This window comes from Naegleria fowleri (assembly GCF_008403515.1).
Source record: "Naegleria fowleri strain ATCC 30894 chromosome Unknown tig58, whole genome shotgun sequence".
Classification (NCBI taxonomy): domain Eukaryota; phylum Heterolobosea; class Eutetramitea; order Acrasida; family Naegleriidae; genus Naegleria; species Naegleria fowleri.
In genome coordinates, this window is record NW_025407990.1 from 90178 (window position 1) to 109095 (window position 18918).

The 18918-nt window shown below is 34.2% G+C and overlaps 9 protein-coding genes across 9 annotated transcripts; 4 read left to right on the forward strand and 5 right to left on the reverse strand.

Moving 5' to 3' along the window:
* Positions 1-495: 495 nt before the first annotated feature.
* FDP41_007089 (uncharacterized protein) lies at positions 496-2460 on the reverse strand (the record flags this gene model as incomplete). Its single annotated transcript, XM_044710795.1, has 1 exon — positions 496-2460. One exon carries the CDS (start codon positions 2458-2460, stop codon positions 496-498), a length of 1965 nt encoding a protein of 654 aa, XP_044558415.1.
* Positions 2461-2553: 93 nt separating this feature from the next.
* FDP41_007090 (uncharacterized protein) lies at positions 2554-4163 on the forward strand (the record flags this gene model as incomplete). The annotated part of the gene is made up of 4 exons (XM_044710797.1): positions 2554-2611; positions 2728-2945; positions 3086-3398; positions 3550-4163. 4 exons carry the CDS (start codon positions 2554-2556, stop codon positions 4161-4163), a joined length of 1203 nt encoding a protein of 400 aa, XP_044558416.1.
* Positions 4164-4421: 258 nt separating this feature from the next.
* On the reverse strand, positions 4422-5685 carry FDP41_007091 (uncharacterized protein; the record flags this gene model as incomplete). Its single annotated transcript, XM_044710798.1, has 2 exons — positions 4422-5077; positions 5124-5685. The coding sequence occupies 2 exons, from the start codon at positions 5683-5685 to the stop codon at positions 4422-4424; spliced, it is 1218 nt and encodes a 405-aa protein (XP_044558417.1).
* A 220-nt stretch (positions 5686-5905) lies between these two features.
* On the reverse strand, positions 5906-7207 carry FDP41_007092 (uncharacterized protein; the record flags this gene model as incomplete). Its single annotated transcript, XM_044710799.1, has 3 exons — positions 5906-6679; positions 6929-7010; positions 7065-7207. The coding sequence occupies 3 exons, from the start codon at positions 7205-7207 to the stop codon at positions 5906-5908; spliced, it is 999 nt and encodes a 332-aa protein (XP_044558418.1).
* A 148-nt stretch (positions 7208-7355) lies between these two features.
* Positions 7356-8062, forward strand: FDP41_007093 (uncharacterized protein; the record flags this gene model as incomplete). The annotated part of the gene is made up of 2 exons (XM_044710800.1): positions 7356-7455; positions 7689-8062. The coding sequence occupies 2 exons, from the start codon at positions 7356-7358 to the stop codon at positions 8060-8062; spliced, it is 474 nt and encodes a 157-aa protein (XP_044558419.1).
* A 568-nt stretch (positions 8063-8630) lies between these two features.
* On the reverse strand, positions 8631-13181 carry FDP41_007094 (uncharacterized protein; the record flags this gene model as incomplete). Its single annotated transcript, XM_044710801.1, has 1 exon — positions 8631-13181. One exon carries the CDS (start codon positions 13179-13181, stop codon positions 8631-8633), a length of 4551 nt encoding a protein of 1516 aa, XP_044558420.1.
* Positions 13182-13470: 289 nt separating this feature from the next.
* FDP41_007095 (uncharacterized protein) lies at positions 13471-15085 on the forward strand (the record flags this gene model as incomplete). The annotated part of the gene is made up of 2 exons (XM_044710802.1): positions 13471-13911; positions 14099-15085. 2 exons carry the CDS (start codon positions 13471-13473, stop codon positions 15083-15085), a joined length of 1428 nt encoding a protein of 475 aa, XP_044558421.1.
* A 190-nt stretch (positions 15086-15275) lies between these two features.
* On the forward strand, positions 15276-16520 carry FDP41_007096 (uncharacterized protein; the record flags this gene model as incomplete). The annotated part of the gene is made up of 3 exons (XM_044710803.1): positions 15276-15825; positions 15905-16078; positions 16177-16520. 3 exons carry the CDS (start codon positions 15276-15278, stop codon positions 16518-16520), a joined length of 1068 nt encoding a protein of 355 aa, XP_044558422.1.
* Positions 16521-16541: 21 nt separating this feature from the next.
* On the reverse strand, positions 16542-18786 carry FDP41_007097 (uncharacterized protein; the record flags this gene model as incomplete). Its single annotated transcript, XM_044710804.1, has 3 exons — positions 16542-17215; positions 17295-18377; positions 18441-18786. The coding sequence occupies 3 exons, from the start codon at positions 18784-18786 to the stop codon at positions 16542-16544; spliced, it is 2103 nt and encodes a 700-aa protein (XP_044558423.1).
* Positions 18787-18918: the final 132 nt, after the last annotated feature.

Below are 18918 nucleotides of genomic sequence, written 5' to 3' on the forward strand. Positions count from 1 at the left end.
TTTGGTTGAAAATTGCGACCTATATGGATTTGCAAACGCTGAACTGTCTCTCGCAATGTCACTCTCATCTCTCCAATTTCATCATGTGTCGCAATCTTCGAAACGAGAAGACGATCCTTTTTTCTTTGAGAAGTATATTCATGAACAAGGAAAAGATTCAAGAAGACGACGCTTTTCGAAGCGTTCAACTTCATGTTTGGAAACCATTATTAATGTATTATTTTCCTCTCTTCAATAAGGATTTAAATGTGAAAAATTTCATGTTGGTGCTGAAGAGAAGAGTCAAGTACATCATTATGAAAAAACCTTTTCGCTATGGCAAGATTGTCAATTTCCAAAACCAGTATGGTGAAACCATGAAATTGCATCAAGCAGAAACTGTTTATGAAAAGGATTGTATGGACACTACAATAAAAAATATCAGAGCTCTGACATGGTCATGATCATTCGTTATATATAATATTGTTATTGGAGTATTATTATTTTTTTATGACTCTAAGGATGAATATCAATAATCGTAGGATGGATATTATTCTTGTTGTGACTTTTTGCAATCACGCGCCTCATGGCCATCATATCTTCCACCAATTGATCATCAATCATGTCATTTGGTATTTCTTTAAACAATTGCATCATCTTGTATGTATCCTGTTGTTGGACATAGGTATTCATTAATATTTTATAACATGAATAATCTGGTGATTGAATTTGACTAAATATTTTCTCAACTTTGTGATACATTCCATGTCGATAAAACATGGTCATGATTGTACTTGCGAAATAATTTCTCATTTTTGTATTCATATCTTCTAATCTTGATATTTGTTTAAATAATTTATCAACCTTATCATGCATATTTGATTGAAAATAATAAACAAGTAGTAAATGATAGGTGACTGTATCTGGTTGTGAAATGTAATTTTTAACAAATGATTCAATTCGATCCAATGGTGCTTTTCTTTGAATGAGAGATTGCAAATAAATATTTAAAATATTTAAATGACTTTTGGGTGTCGTAGAGATGAGATTCGTTGACATGGAATTGATACTACTTGTTGTATTAAAATTAGAATTGATACTATTTGTAGTAGTATTAAAAGTATTATTAGTAGAAGTAGTATTACTAATATTAGTATTGATAATAGTACCATTTCCTATACTAGTTGTTGTGGTAGTTGAACAATTAGGAATAGAGAAATCATTCAATGATGGTATGATATATTTTGAAACTCTTTTAAATGTAGCATCTAATAATCCATAGTCCTTATTCTTTAAAATTCCATGCATTCGAAAGGCAACAATGACCATGAATACTTTTTGTAAATATTCATATTCATCCGATTGCACACGATTCTCTGAAATGTATTCTGTTTTGACCATTTCACATAAATCCATTAATAGTGAAGAAGAGGTTGATGATGAGAAAGAATCTTCTGATTGAATCTTGTCACATGCCATACCATGTTCATTTCGTTCTTGTTGTGTGGATTCCATCGTCAATAACTTTTGATAGATGGTCGAATAATGTTCTTGAATTTTGTTGTATAATCCCTTCTTAGAATAGACTCTCATCAATTCTACATAACATGCTTCATCGGGTTTTGCAATTTTGCTAAATAATTGTTCTGCTTTCTCAACCATGCCCTTATCGGCATAGGCTCCAAGCAAAATGGTGAAACACTTCTTGTCTGGATTTTTTAATTTCCTAAATAAAAATTCAGTCTTTGATAAATCTCCTTTTTTAGCATAGGCTAACATTAAGGTATGAATAATTAAATCCTTTTCAGCATCAATTTCTTCCTTTTGTTTAGCAGAGAATGTCTCTGAGGCTTTAATTGAAGAGAGTAATTCCAATACTTTCCGAACATCTCCTTTTCGAGCATGAATGAGAATTTCATTACGTATGGTATCTGAAATGAATGATGTTGAAGGCTCGATTGAAAAATTAAATTTAATATTTTTATATAAATAGTCTCCAATATTTTCTTCGGATGAAATGTTCATGGTTTTAGAACGAGAAGAAGAATTTGGATGTTGTTTGTTGTTGGACGTGTGGTTGATATTAGAGTGCCGGTGGTGATTACTTGAATGGCTATTACTAGTTGTAGTACTAGATCTAGCAGTAGGAGGAGTATATTCGGTCCTGTTTTGGATATCAGACTTGTTACGACTTGTCTTGTATGATGATTTGAGAGTTTTGTTATTCAACTCATGATTCCTCCTTGTGCTAGTACTGCTACTACTACTCGGAGAAGAATTCGTATCAGCAGCTATACCAATTGCATTCGTCAGGGTGGTCGTACAATAATCATAACACTGAGAGTTGTAATCATAGTAACAATCATAACAATAATAGCTGTACCCTCGATTCAATGATCGGGTCGAGTGATGGTCCGAGTGATGATGAAAGAGCAGAGAAGAAGGAATCTTATTCAGACGCAAGAAGAAGGCTCTTTTCATTTTTTTTTCCTAAAATTCATGATTCATCGTATTTGAACGATCCATCATGGAACCATGAATGAGTTTCCTAGCATCGTCGACGAACTCAAAAAAATGCCATCTCCACCATCCTTCTCTTCCTCCTCACACATCCAAAACGAAAGAATGAGTGGTAGGTGATTGAAAGATGATCCATTCAGAATTCACATGATTGATCATCCCTTCCTCTTCTGTTTGTAAATGTTCTAATCGTCTGATTTTTAAAAATTCCGAATATTTTTTTTATAGATCCCATTATTGTTGATGAGCTCAACAACCATAACTATCGCTCAACATTTTCTTCTTCTTGGACTCTATTGATGGACTTTTTTAAAGAATTATTTTCTTCATCATCATCATCTTTAAAACAATCAAAATGGTTTTCCATGTATTATTTATTTGATTGGATATTATCATTGGTGGGAGTGGTTGTGATTGAATTGGTGTTTGGTGCATATTTTGGAGGGGTGAGTATCATCAAGATGAATATCATTAATAATAATATTTATCATTTTCAATTAATTTGTTTATTATTATATATATATTATTATAATTTTCAATTTATGAAAAATCTTATGATTTTTTATTTTTGAAATTATTTAATCAGATTGAACCACCACAACGATACAAAGTCTATAAAGATATTCCTGATTCCACTATTTCATTTCCAAGTGTAGAAAGTATTGTTCCAGATTCCATGCTCATCTCTTTCAATACACTCATACCAATATTCATGATATTAATATTTCAAATTAAATATAAAAGTATTCATGATATTCATCATGGAATATTAACATGGTTTGAAACATTTTCATTAACCATTTGTGTGACTGATGTGATGAAAGTTGGAGCTGGAAGATTGAGACCTGATTTTTTGAGTCGATGTGTGCCATCACCAATGGATGGAACATGCACCAATGGTGAGTGTTGTGTGTGTTTGAATTTATATTAAAATAATAATATTATTATTTTAATATTATTTTTTTCATATTGAATATTATTTTTATTTCATTGAATATTATTTGAATATCATTTGAATGGATTATTATTTTTGTTTTAATGCAATGACAGATAATCGTTCGTTGGTTCGAGATGGTCAATTATCATTTCCAAGTGGACATTCTTCACTCAGCTTTGCATGCATGATGTTTTGTGTCTTGTACATGATGAGCAAATTTAAATTATATAGTTCACCATCTCCATCCACAACAATGAAAAGTATCTCTCATTATGGTGCAAATGCATCTTTATGGAAATTACTACTCTGTCTATCTCCATTAGCACTTGCTTCCTTTATTGCCATTTCAAGAACATTGGATTATCATCACAATTTTAGTGATATCTTGGGTGGATGTGTCTTGGGATTATTCATTGCACCATGTTGTTATTTCTTGAATTATCCATCTCTCTTTTCATGGAATTGCGATTTACCATTGAATCGATATAATGTGAATTTACATTCAACGAGATCAATTGATGGAGGAAACTTGTACGATGAAGAATATGGTATGAAAAATACGAACAAGACGACCACCATCACTTCAACCACTCGTCATTATGACGATGAAAATAATACACTTGTCTTGTCCAATAATAATGAGGGAACAAGTTCGAACTTGCATACTCCTACAACAACGACAACCTACAAGAGATCTCTCTCTGTACAAGACAATGATCAAGTTTAATTCGAGTGTCAGAGTAAAAACATGAAACATTTTTATAATATCACACAACAGTGAGATTGTTGATCCTTGTTCTGCCCATCCTTTTTTGATATCTTTCCACGTGTCAAGAGCAATTGTTGGTACCAGTGGTGGTGACGTTCATTTCTTGGAGTCTTTTTCAGAGTGGAATCATTCGAGTCTTCATTTGCTTGCAATGAAGGTGGTGGTATTTGTGAAATAGGTCCATTGGCATGTAACAACTTGCTCTCTTGTGCTTCCTCATTGTTCTGGGAGTTCAGCGTTCTTGGCTTGATCAGAACCAACAGATTCATCTTTCTTGATAGAATGATCCATAGCACTGACTGGTTGCTGTTTTCTTTGATGTGACTTTGAATAGAGAGTGGAAGGAGCAGATTTCGTTTGCCTCTTTTTGACCTTAATGAAATGTGTGGAACGAGTTTCTCGAGTCGAGACCAATGGGTTCTCCTGTTGTTTTGAAGGATTGTGTTCTTCTTGAATTTCATCATCACCATTGCTACTACAATATTGACTTGGAAATGATAATTTTCTTTCGATATTACAAGATTCTTCTGCATGACTGTTGGTCTCAACATCGTCATTGGACAATGTAAATAAATTATCAAAGATTATTAATTGGGATTCACTTTTCGTTTTTCTTAAATATGACTTCAATGGAAAGGGTGACACCTTATTCTCCATTCCTGTGAATTTTAGAATTCTGCATGGTGTGGAGTGTTGAATTGGTTCATCATTGTAATCTCTTACTTTTTCATCACTCTCTACTTGTTTAAATTTCACATTCGATTGTAAACAATATGGACAATCTCTAGATGATTTGGAATGAATATTTTCTAACAATTCTTCCATACAATATTTACAAATGTATTGAGAACAACAGTCCACTTTGAAAATGACTATTGACATGATTAAGAATTCACATGAATTCAGGCAATCACTTACACTTGAAATACATCATACAAATTGGACAATAATATCGAAAGGACTCTTTTTCTCTCGAATCTTTTGGAGTATGTTCGAGACCATTCTTAATTCTTGAAAAATGAATATTTTGACTCGATGGATTCTTTTGACCAGTCGAATAATAGAGAGTGAGAGGATTTGAATTGTTGTTGTTGCTACTGGAGGAAAAGGTAACAGCTCGAAAAGTGTTCGAATCCGTGCCACCACCACCACCACTACTGCTGCTGTTGTTGTTGTGGTTGTTGCCATTAAAAGGATTGGAGGCATTTCGATAGACATCCTGAGGGTGGAAAGAGCGAGAGGAAGACGATGCTTGATGATGAGTGGACGCCCTTTCAGAAGAGTGATGTTGGTGGTGGTCATGAGAAGAGTGAATGACACTTCCTCTCGAGTTATTAGGATGATGATGATGTGGACGTGGATGCATCATCTTCGATGCTTGATGACTTGAATGATGGGAACCACCACCACCTCCTCCTCCTCCTCGACCACCACCACCACCACCACTCGAATTCGACACGACCAGGATGGACGATGACATTTTTTTTGTGTACTGCACACATCAGCCTTAATGATTCCCGCCGGCGGTCTTTAACGGTTTATTAAGGTGGGAAAATGGGTAGTGATGGTTGTTGACGAGTTGGAGTGTGTGTGTCAGATGGTTGTTCGACAAGTTGGGTCTTTTGGGGTGTGAACACGTCGTGGTTGGTCATCCCATATATGGGTGTGTGAATCATCATGGGTGAATTTGTCATATGTGATCATTTATGATCACCACTTGCATTATTAGCATTGGCATTCTCTGAGCTATTATTATTGAACATGGTATTGTCATTGCTGCTCGTAGTAGTAGTACCACCACCACCACTGGATGATGCAGTGGTAGCTATCTCACTACTATTACCAGAAGTAGCAGCAGCAGCACTTCCACTCGTTGTTGTTGTCGGAGGAGGAGTCACACTAGCATTACTCGCATTCGCACTTCCACCATCCTCATGAATCATGGCAAATGGCAATTTGCTCTTTGGTTGTTGTTGAAGATTCGTATTACCATAGAGAGAGGAAATCATTCGTGAAATCTTTTCATTCTCTTCATTGGTTGTTCGAAATACTTCATCTTTTTCCCATCCATTGGGTAATTGCATGTTAATATATTGAGTAGTTGAGAGATAAATACATGCTGCAGCAATTTTTCTAGGAGGATATTGTAAACATAAATGTGTTTGAAAACTATCATTGACAAAATTCCAAGCATATTGAGCCAATTCTTTAGCCTTGTCTTTGTATTTTTCATCTTTTTTTAAATTATAAATATAATGCATGACTGATTTGTAGGGATGTTCAATTTTAAAATCAAAATTCAATAACCTAAGGAGAAATTTCTCTTTTTCAATGATATCTTTGGTTAAATTATCAATTTCATTTGGAGAATATTTAATTTTGCGGACATGTTCTGTCGACTCAATAATATTTTTGATCTTTTTTGGTGTTTCTTCGACTTTGCCTGCTAAAAATAGACATGCAGCAGCAACGGTCTGTGTTTGTTTTTTAACAAGTTGTTGTTGTTTCAATTCATTCAATATTGAATATTGATAACGATAGGAACGTGTTGTCGTTGTTATTAATAATATTATTATTGAGGAATATCGCACCACCATAAACGTTCGTCATCGGAAAAATCGTTCAAGCATTAAAGAGTGATGACCGATCATTATACGCGCAATCATGTTGGAAAAAAGTGCAATTGTCATCATCACCTATATTTGATTCTCTAGAGTACTTACAAATCGATCATGTTTTTGAAATTCATATTTTGCATAAAATCTATGAAAGAATACAAGACTGGTTGCAATAGTCAGTTGAGGACTATCATCATTCCGAAATGAATACATCATCCAAAAAATCAAAAAATCAACATACACTTTCAAATGTATTCCTGCTTGTTGTATAAATGATGCTGTTGATCTTCTATATTCCGCTTCTTGTTCTTTATTGAGAGGATTATTCTCACAAAGTAATGATGGAAGGAAAGAAAGTTCGTGTTCCGTAAAATACCAATTCATTTTTTTTGTAACCAACACTCACACACCACGTCGTTCTTCTTTGTCGTTTATTGATGAAAGAGAAAAAATAAGCTTACGCGAGTTGTTGTTGTTGTTGTTGATTCATCATCATCATCATCGTTGAAATTATATCGGACTCATCACCATCATGGTCTATATCAATAACAAACACGAATTCATCACAAAAGTATCGCAATTATATTCTGAAACAAAGGATAAACATTCGATATGGATGACTTTTAAAAAATGTATGTAGATGAATATTAATTGATTCATCAACATCATGAATATTATCAATAATATTATTATGGATTGAAATTTTACACATCCTCAATACGTTCACGGTTCTTATCTTCATTAATTATTCATACATATTCGATTCATGATTATTCATCAAATGAAATAATATTAATTTATCTGATCCGATCCGACATAATCTTTTGATAATCACTCTCATCCTCCTATCATCACCATCAAATAGATACTCCGAAAGAACAAAAACCAAAATCCGAAAAACAACAACATTTCAATAGTACAAAGAAATCATCATCGAGTGGTGGTATTAAAAAGAAACAGCCTCAACATGAAGGATGTTTGATTCGTGTAACCAATGGTAAAGACAAGAAATATTCAACCATTGTATTATATAAGGATTTGGCAACATTTCAAAGTCATTTATTCAATATTTTGAGAGATCATTTGAGTGCATCATTGAAACAGCCTTCTTCATCGACCACAACCAGCAGTACTGGCACTGCTACTAATACTACTACTGCCACAACAAGTGCTACTAATACTACTACTGCCACAGCTACGACCGATAAGAAAAAGAAGAAAAAGAAGGCTGATCTTTAATAAATTATTATTGAATTATTATCGACAGTAAAAATTGTATTGACAACACTTGGAAATTGTGAATTGATGGAATTCTTAAATTTTTTTTAATGCCATTTCTCTGAACCACAAGCCTCTCCACTTTAAGCGATCGAAAAATAAGCAAGAGCGCTGAATGAGACAGACCATTAAATCGCTGGACCAAACCACAATCCCGAAATCTTTAACACACCGCAGTGGGTTAGTTATTGGCTTCTGGTGTGGTTTGGAAGACCAATCCATAGATAGAGCTTGCGTAGATATCATACCAGATGGATACCTGCGTTCTAGATATGTCACATCCTTATTTGACGTTCTTTTTGGACCAAAGGTCACGTACACGTTTCAATTTTGATTAGAATTCGATTTTCCAACAAGGGAAAACCTCGTGCACTATTCATGGACAGACATGACGTGGTTAAGCGAAACAGAAATACAACCAAGAAAATCAAAGAGAAATAATGAACGAAATTCTTTAGCTATACGCCAATACAATTTTCAAATATAACCCATTGTCATCATTGGTGTTTCATTAAAAATTAAAATTCACTTATAAACGTGAAGTCATGGTCATGTAAATACGAGCCTTCTCCATCACTCTTAAAGCCAATGCATACACATAAGAGTTTGAACAAATTCTCTCAAACATTGGACTGGTCAATAAATTTTCTAACAAGATGAATGTTTCAATGTCAAATTCATTCATTTCATCCCAGCTTGAGGTTGCATGAGGATTGATCCTACTATTATTATTGAAATTGTCGAGATCACTACTAGTGGTAGCAGAACTAGTAGTAGTAGTGGTCATCATTCCATTGTTCCATGTTGAAGCACCATCATCATCATCACTTCCAATACTCGTGGCATGATTCAACCATTCCTCAGTCATTCTAAATATAGCAACACACATGGCCATTTTCTCTTCATCTAAATCTTCATTAGAATCTGCATGAACATGTTCTATAAATGAATCTCCGAATTGAGGGAAATAAGGTGCAATTAAGTCAATTCTAGAAAATGAAATGTATGAAATGGTAATACACACATTAGAGAGATAACCTGTAATATCATCAATGACATCTTCAGTCGTAAAGAAATCTCTATTTGCAAATAATCGAATGATATTCATGAGTTTGGGTGAAATTCTTTCTAAAAATTGCATAAATTTGTCTTGAGAAACATTACTATTGTTGGTATTACCACTAGTCTTCCTACTATTCTCATTCCCACTAAATCCCTTTCTTTGTATATTTAAAATCACTCTTCCCAATGACCATACTGCATTGTGATAGACAATAATTTTCTTTTTGAGAGTGGCATCATCTTCAAGAGTTGCTTCTTGATAGAAACTTTGACTCACAATAGATTCTCTTTCTAATAGAGGTAACACAAAATCAAATAATAAATCATGATCAGCATCTTGTGGAATGATCTCATGTCTCTCTTCAATGACATCAAATGGACACTTGTCAAATAAATCTGCATTACTCATATTTCCAATGGTATGAACAGCACAATCTCTAACTCTTAAATTAGAATGATTGGAACACATTCTTAACAAACGTGTTAAAAAGATGAACATGTTATGTTTTTCGAAGAGTTTCAATAATACTTGTCGATCCGTATTTCTAATAATAGCATTGATGCAAGTTGAAAAGGCCGAAATTTCATCACTGGGTTGAGAGGATGATTGTGATTCGAGTGAATAGTGTTGTTGTTGTTGCTGTTGTGAAAATACATCACCACTATTACCACTATTAGCACCACTATTACTCTTGATCAATGTTAAAATATTCTCTTTTGCATACACTAAAAATGTTTCAATTAATTCAATATCTGTATCACATTTCATAAAATCAAGAGAATCATAAAATGCATCAAATAAACACACAACAAATTGAGAATGTCTCTTTTTTTCTAAGGTGAGTTCATGTTGTTGTTGTTCTTCTTCAGATAGTTGTACATTGAGTGTTTGGTCTAACGAATCGTTATTGAAAGACACACGATTCACACAAATCATTTCAAATAAATGTTTAAATAATCGATTGAAATGAGGAGAATATTTTGATGAGAGAAGAGAGGCGAAATTAGTAGTGGAATGAGTGGCAATTGAGTGATTTGTACTAGTAGTAGGAGTTGAAAGAGTTGCATTTGTTTCATAGGGTAACGATGGTGTTGTTGTTGATGATGAGGATAGTATGAGTTGAGAGAATTGAGGATTCATCATCGTTGAAGAAATGGCATTTTGTAACTTGTCTGTAATGGCACTAATCAACATGGAATATCGAACAAAATTTTGAACATGTTTCTCACATGCATGAATAATATTGAGAATGAAATCCGTGTGGTGGTGTGTGTCTTGTTGTTGTGGTTCGTGACCACTTCCCATCATCATGTCCATTAAACTCATATCTGCAATGTAAGAGCACAATGAAATACATGCTGAATCTCTTAGAGAATAATCATCATCCATAATTAATGTTTGTAATAATTTCAATACGTTTGGTTTAAATTCATGTAATAAATAAGTGGCACTTTTTTGTGCCTTTCTTTCATGTCGATATCGATCTGTTGTTGTTGTTGAAGAAGAGGAATTTGAGAGTGTTGGTACTTGTGGTGGTGGTTCGAGTGGTGGCAATTGAAGTTCATAAAATTGTTGAAGAATGGCCAAATTATTACTGGAATTGTTGTTATTCACAATACCACCACCTTCTTCCATCGAGTCTTGAGTACTACTAAATAATTTGCTAAATGCAAATGTGACCAATGTTGCTGTTTGTTTGAGAATGGTTTCATAGGGTGGTGGTGATGATGAGGATGATGTTGGAAGAGGTAATGAAGTAATTTCATTCAATACCAATTCACAATATTCTTGAATAAAGTGTACCAATACATAAAAAATAATCGTTTGTGCGTCCACTAATTGACCATTCACTCCAGATCCATATTGAATATTAGTAGTAAGTAATTCTCTTAATAAAACTCCAATGGTATTGAGAACTTTTTGTCGAACAATCCAAATGGGTTTACCAAAGTTTTTGTTGTGTTGTTGTTTTTGTTGGTGTGAATGAGGTTGTAAATGAAATGAAGAGTTGTTGTGGTCACCACCATGAAGGTATGGATCATCAACGCTATGGTTGGTTAAGGGAATGTGTTCAGTAGTAGTAGTATTCATGGTATTAATAGTAGTAGCAGTATTAACGGGAAGTTCAAGAAAGATAGGTCCATAAGGTGAGGAAGAATTGTTAACATCATCAACAACGCTCTTATTACCACCACTCTTTGAATAATTCTCAATTTGTGCAAGATCATCATTCACCATTGGTAATAGAATATTACATAATTGTAATCCAAAACAATTACAAAGTGAACTAATGACTGTTTGAGCATGTGCACGAATACTCTCTAATGAACGTAATGGACTTTCAAAATAAAAGAGTGTGGTGGTATTGGCATTAGTAGCACCATTGGTATTAATAGTATTTGCATTGGTCTGAGAGATTGGTTTACATTCATATTCTGCTAATTCATACAATACTTGTACGAGTGATTTCAATAAATATTCTGCAAGAATATGTGAAAGATATTTCTTAACTGTTCGAATCTCTTGAACAGTCATGTGAGTTTGAAGAGGATCTTTTTTTGAAGTTTCTAAGGTGGTTGTAGTTGTTGTAATGCCAGTGGTTGCTGAACGAATAGTACTAGTGGTTGTGGTAGTATCGTCCTCATTCAAATCCATTTCAATTTCATCATCAGTTTCATCATTCAAATTCTCTTCAGCTTCATCCATCGTCATTTGTTGTTCTTCACGTGCAGTACTTGTCATGGTTGAGACAAATACAGCCCAAAAAGTTAAAGATTCTTTTAAAAGTTTATCTTCGAGAATAGTTCTTGGCCATGAGAGAAGATGATAATTGTTACTATTAGGATTGTCACTATGACTATTAGTACCATTCAAACTACTCTGATTCAATAACAAATTTCCTTGTTTGGTATAATGTTCCATTTTCATATCCACAAAATATTGTAATACAAGGAATTGAAAGAATGGAGCATATTGAAATGTTCCAGCACTGTAAGTAGATTCATTCATGACATTTTTCTTTTGTTTTTTAATCAATCTTAATATTCGTTCCTTTTTAGATGGTTTTTGTCCAAATTCATGAATATATTTCACACCCCATGGTAATATTTCTGTTAATAAACTTGTATATAAATACATGAGTAATAATTTCCATGATGGAATGCGATGATGTTGTGAATGTGGTGATAAATTTGATTGTTGTGATGATGGTATTTGTTTTGGAATTGGTTGTTGTAAAGCTGGACATCGAATGGAATGTAATAATAAATTCCAATTGGAAAGCATTTGTTGAACTCGACTCGATCGAATGATCCATTCATTACTATCAATGGAAAGAAGAGATAAATGAAATGTCAATAGATCTTTCAAGGATGTTAAATTTGGACCAAACCATTCATCTAAATGCATGATGTGATTAAAAAATTCTTCAAAAAAGGAGAATTGAATATCTTTTCCTAATTTCACTCGATTCACACAGTATCTGTAGATGAGTAACATGATTTTAAGATTGAGAATGATGATATTCTCATTGTCATCACCATCATTGGTTGTCGGAATGGATGACAAATCTTGAAAAATAGTTCTAATGTTATCATCGTTGTATTGAACATTTTTAGTAATATTGCTATTGTTCTTATTATTACTATTATTATTCTTATTATGATCAACATTATTATTAAAATGCACATGTTCTTTCAATAAATGAAAGATGGCTTTTGTTTTCTTTTGTGTTTCTTCGAGTGCCATTTGAATGTGTTGTTCTTGTTGTTGGGGTTGAGAAGGGTCATTCGATGATGAAGAGGAGGACGCGGAATTCAAAGAGTTTGTTCCCGAATTGACAACAACACGTGTAGCAGGAATATCTGAAAAAATATTTCTTGTTAGGAAGGAATAGAAGGCATCATCACCTCCTCCTCCTTCTGATGCATTGTTACTACCCAGATCTAGTTCCGTGCTTTGTTGTCTAAGGAAGGTACACAATTTGTAATGATACGAAGAAAGACTTGAAAAATTCATCCTAATGATCCAAACGATGAAGAGAGAATTTTTTTGTTTCAAAATATTTTTGTTGAATCAACAACAACAACTTTTCATCGACCTCATCATCACAACCTGATGAATCGGATCGGTGTTCTTTGGAGTTGTGAAGAAGCTGTTAATTAATAGCAGGATTGAACGTTGGCAGCAGAAAGGATCATCATGATTGTTCAATTTCAAGAAACACCTTCAAAGATCTTCTTACACGTTGGAGAGAGTTTGCAAAGGGTGGCTCGATCACGTACGTTGTTCTTGATTTCTCAAAAAAATGGGCAAAAACAAACAAAAATCGTCATATTCAAAGAATATCAACAACAACGGTAAAAAGGCTTCATCGTCTCGAGGAGGTGATGATGATTATGAATATTCCATACAAGAAAAAAAGAGATTGGAAACGTTATCTTCTCATCATGAGGAAGATGATAAAAAGTCCCGAAGAAAGAAACGGGCAGGTCAGTCCAACAAGTTACAAGATGAAGATTTTCAACAAATGAACCAACAATTAGAACCTTTTGGATTGTATTTAAAAAAAGTCACTGGAGATGGAAATTGTCAATTTCGATCTGTGAGTGATCAATTATATGGAGATCAAAATCAATATCAGAAAATTAGAACGGGATGTGTGGAATATATGATACAACATGCTGAAATGTTTGCTCCTTTTGTTTGTGATGAAAGTTTTGAAGATTATTGTAAAAATATGAAAAAGGTGAGTGATGGGGTTGATGATGATTGCAAATAATAATAATTATTGAAATACTTTTATTGAAATTCTCTTTTGGTGTACACCAAACCAACATTGAAATTCTTTTTTGAAAATTCATATATGGATCTCTTGAATTCAATCATACGTTGATCACTTGAACAACAACAACTACACAACAACACTCCTCTAGGACACAGAATGGGGTGATAATTTGACACTTCAAGCAATTTCTTTAGCATTCAATGTGAACATTAGAGTTCATCAATTAGCTAAACCATCTTTTGATATTGTGAATTACAATGATCCAAATAGCAAATTAATTCAATTGAGTTATCATTTAGGTGAACATTACAATTCAGTTCATTACATGAGTGAAAGTGTGAAACAATTGTATCAAACTGCTAAAAATAGTAGCTCTAAAAATTCACAAATTTCAAAAAAGGAAGAAATTATCATTCAATCCACTGGATGTACAGATCTCACATTGATTCGAAATACATTAGAAGATTTTAATCAAGATATGGATTCTACGATTGATTTTCTATGCCAAATGAAATATTATGAAAATGCAAAGAGTCATGAAGATTTTGATGATCATAATACTACTATTGGATCCTCTTCTTCCCATGCGGCAGAAGCTATTACCTCCTCCTCTTCCTTTTCTTTGAACAATAGTAAGAGTAGCAGTAGTAGTCGACAGTTCTTACAGAGTTCGTCCTCATCAACATTAGACTCTTCTTCCATGTTGCTTTCCAATAACAACAACAATGATGGAGATCACTTGTTAGATTCATGTTTTGATCTAGTCATGTCTACTGTTGGATATGAGAGTGGTCATGACATTGAATTGGTGAGAGATTTAATTACATCCAATAATTACAATGCAGAAGCAGTGATTGATATGTTATTATCCATGACATCAGAATCCTTTGAAAGTCAAAATGGAAGTGGCTCTTCTCAACAACAACAACAACAACTAGACACAAAAAGATCCAATCATCATCTAACTCACTCTTCAGATGTAAAATCTAAAAAAAAATTAACCAAACGAGAAAAGAAAGAAGCAAAACAACGGGAGAAACTTGCAAAGATTCAAGCTCTTCAACATCGATCCATTGAGACTCACACTGAATTGGATGAAGAAGCCATTAAGAAGTTTGAATCCATTCAAATATAATTCTCAACAATGAAATTGTGTATGAGATTTAATCCCTCTCACTAAGAGCCTTAATGATATATTTGAGACCTTACAACAAGAAGAAATTGAAATTAGCCACTCAATTCCCAGAGAGAAGAAAAAAATACATCATCATCATAATTGGATTTAGACCATTTTTCATTTCCTCATTAACACACACAGTTCCATCATGCAGCACACCCACAAAACAACAAACATCACCACCAACAATAAATATCACCATCATTTCATTGATACAGGTCATTCCGATGCCGTTCTTTCCTTTGACCTTTCCCAAGTTACGGATGTTAGAAATATTCTTTGCACCTCAAGTTATGATCATTCCATTCGAATCTATGATTTACACAATGAACAACCCATTTCGCACATGAATGTCTCATCCACTTCTGATATTTCTCATGTGAGATTATATTCCAATTCCTCTTCTCAATATATTTATGCCATCATTGGAAATTGTGTTCACATTTATGATTTGAGAAATATCTCTCGAGAATTATTTATTTTAAAATGTTTTGAAGAGAATGAACAAGATGATGACAATGAATTAAATTCATTGGATATTGTGGGTGAGAATGCATGTACATGTGATGATGATGGAAATATTTATATATTTTCTAATCAATTAAATGGAAGTGAAATGAAAATTAAAAAAGTATTAACACATTCACATGAAAATATTTGTATGAATGTGAAATTGAGACCAAATACCAGCTGTGAAGGTATGTTCGAGCAACGAGGAGAATTTTATTCATCATCATTTTCATGAATTTTTATGAATGACATTTCACAAACGTATAGTCATTAGTGGTGGTTTGGATCAAAAATATATTCATCAAAATTGGAAAAACAATAACGTGTTATTTAAAGGAGATTCATCTCAATTCGTCCAATCTCTCAAGTCATCTCAACAAGTCATCAATCCTCCCTATATTCACAGTTTGGATATCAATAAGAGAGATTCAAGGAGTGTCAGTAAGTGTTAAATTGTGTTCTAGTAGTTTGAAATTTCCCAAAATTATAATGCTTTATGTTTTCAACCCATATAACAACAATTAATTGAACAATTGTAGTGGGTCTTGGGAATGGTTCCATCGTCATGTTTGATTTGAGTGCATCTCCTTACAACAAATTCATTGCTTTCAACAATGCTCACACCTATATTGTGAACAATATTCAATTCATGATGAATGAGCAACAACAACAGCAATTCATGTCTGCAAGTTTGGATGGTACCATCAAAATATGGAACTATGAATCGAAAGGACCCTTAAAACCATCCAAAAAGACGACCGCACCATTGCCACAGTGGAGTGTCAATACTGGTAACAAAATAGAGTGTGCCAAGTACAGTAATGGTTTTGTTTATGTCTCCTATGAGAATGGGACAACCATTGAAAAGATATCAACACAATAATACAACTACTTCTGTTTGCTACTACACTTGCTCTTCATATTTCTTGTTCATCCAAGGATGATTGAACGCATTTTGAACATCAAGTCGGTCAAGTGGATCTATTTGTAAGCACTGCCTTATAAAATCAACAAACTCATCATCTTGGCAATTGTCTAACCGTTCCTTCAAGTTTTGTTTGTATTGTGGTATCAGCAACTCCTCATAAACATTGTCGTTTGGTGTAATAGAACCAACACCTGAGGGTGGAATGGTCTTTCCAGTGTCTCTGTCAATGTATCTGAACAAGACATACTCTGTTTTTCCATCGACCTTTACCTTCCTGAAAAAGTCCTTCACAAATCTTCCTCGTTGGAGTTGATGAAGTTTAAACGGACCACATAATGCTAAAATTTTGGCAAGCATGGTTTGAATCGAGTGATTATAAAAGAGAACTTTGCCAGTATACAATTCTGCTAGAATGCATCCCAACGACCACATGTCGATCTTTTCATCGTAATCACTTCCAATAACGACCTCTGGAGCTCTATAAGTTCTTGATTGCGCATAGAGAGGTAAATTGTCCCATTTGAAACATGAAGAACCAAAATCAATGATTTTCACTTGACACTTGCTGTATGATTTGATGAGAATATTCTCAGGCTTAAGATCACAGTGAATCAAATTCAGGGAATGAACAAACTGTAACGCCGTCAGTACTATGAAAATTGTTAAAAGTCGACATTTCAAAATCATGGAATTCTTTGATCAAACACCTAGTTCGAATGTTCAACTTACATTGCCTTGTTACTTTTTGAAGCCTTGGTAAGTTAAAGTACAATTCATCGCCACTCTCTCTGTTGTAGACATAAAATTCATACAAGTTATCACGCAGAAGTTCACACACAATGAACAAGTGTTCCTTGTAGTAAAAAAAGTCGTGGAGTTTGATCACATTCATTGCATCTGGATCTCCCATACTGTTTAGGAATCTTAAAAGCTTGATTTCATCCAAGCTTTGATCAAAGAAATCCTTATCATTCTTAATAATCTTGATACAGACATTCTGGTTGGTTCTTAAATCCAAGCATTGAATTGCTCTGCTGAATGTTGCACTTCCAAGATATTCAACCACTTGATAACGTTCAGCAATAATTGAATCAACTTCAATTTTGAATTCGTTGGTTTCCTCAAAACCTGTTTTGAAAGTTTCTCTAATGACAGGTAAATAGATTGTTTCATATTCCACAGGAGGCCTCCATTTTGTTCTTCGGTCTTGAATTTCGGATACCTCTTCTTCAATGTAGGTTGGGCCCCAAGATTTAAAGTCTTCTTCTGTGAAATCTGTGCATCGACTGTATCCCTCTTCATCACTGTCGCTCGCATAGTCATCGTCTTTTGCATCCTTGTCTGGTTTTGAAGGTTGAGTTTCCTCCTTGTTTTTCATCTCTAACGTTTTCAACTCTTTCTCAATATCTTGTTCAAAAGTTTCATAGAGATCATCGGTGTTAAGAGGAGCAACGTCTCCATCTGCTGTGTCATACATGTGTGCAAAATCCTGTAATTCTTTCATGAGAGATGAGCTATCTGGTCTTTCTAGTTCTTCTTCATACGAGTCCTCAATAGACTGCTTGGAATGTTGGGAGTGACTTGTCAGAACTCTCTTTGCGCTGTTGGTGGGGGTTATTCTGTGATTGTAATGCTTAGTATCTGCTGGATGGCTATTATAAAAATCGGAGACCACACTTTGAACCACGTCGTTGACCACCTCAGCAACCTGCTCAAACTCGGGCTCTACAATTTTTTCCTTCTCCGAAGAATAGCTTTTCATGGATGGTCGACTTGATGTTGTTTGAGGTGTATTGGCTTGCGATGATCGTCCTGTGAATTTATCCAAATCTGTCAGAACACACACTAGTGAAACAATGAGTAGTTAAAACTTACGGCTGGTACTCGATTTCAATTCTTCCATTAACTTCTCTGCGGTTTCGTTCAGTTCATTGTCCCTCAAGAAATTGAGGAATAGTCCCAACATTTCCTGTGAGTCATCCTCTCGTTCCCGTTCCCTAGTCTCAACGTCTGAATTGGACTGATTTAAGTATGCGGAAGAAGATGCAGAATCTTGAGTTGTATTCAGAACATCTTCGTATTCATCATTGTCCGATGGACCTGAAGTCTCATAGTATTCTTCTTCGTGATCAAGCCTATTCACTATTCGTTCATCATCAACGTTATCCACAAGTAATAGTTCGTTTCCTGCATTGCTGTTGTGTTGTTGTGCATACAACATTTTTTATTTGTTTGAGATTCGTAACCTTGTTTTCCCGCCCAAACACTTACAATTTGATGGCGCCAAATTTTCTTTTGGACATTACATTTCTCCTATGCCTTGACCCACATTCATGAACCCTCAGGAGGGTTT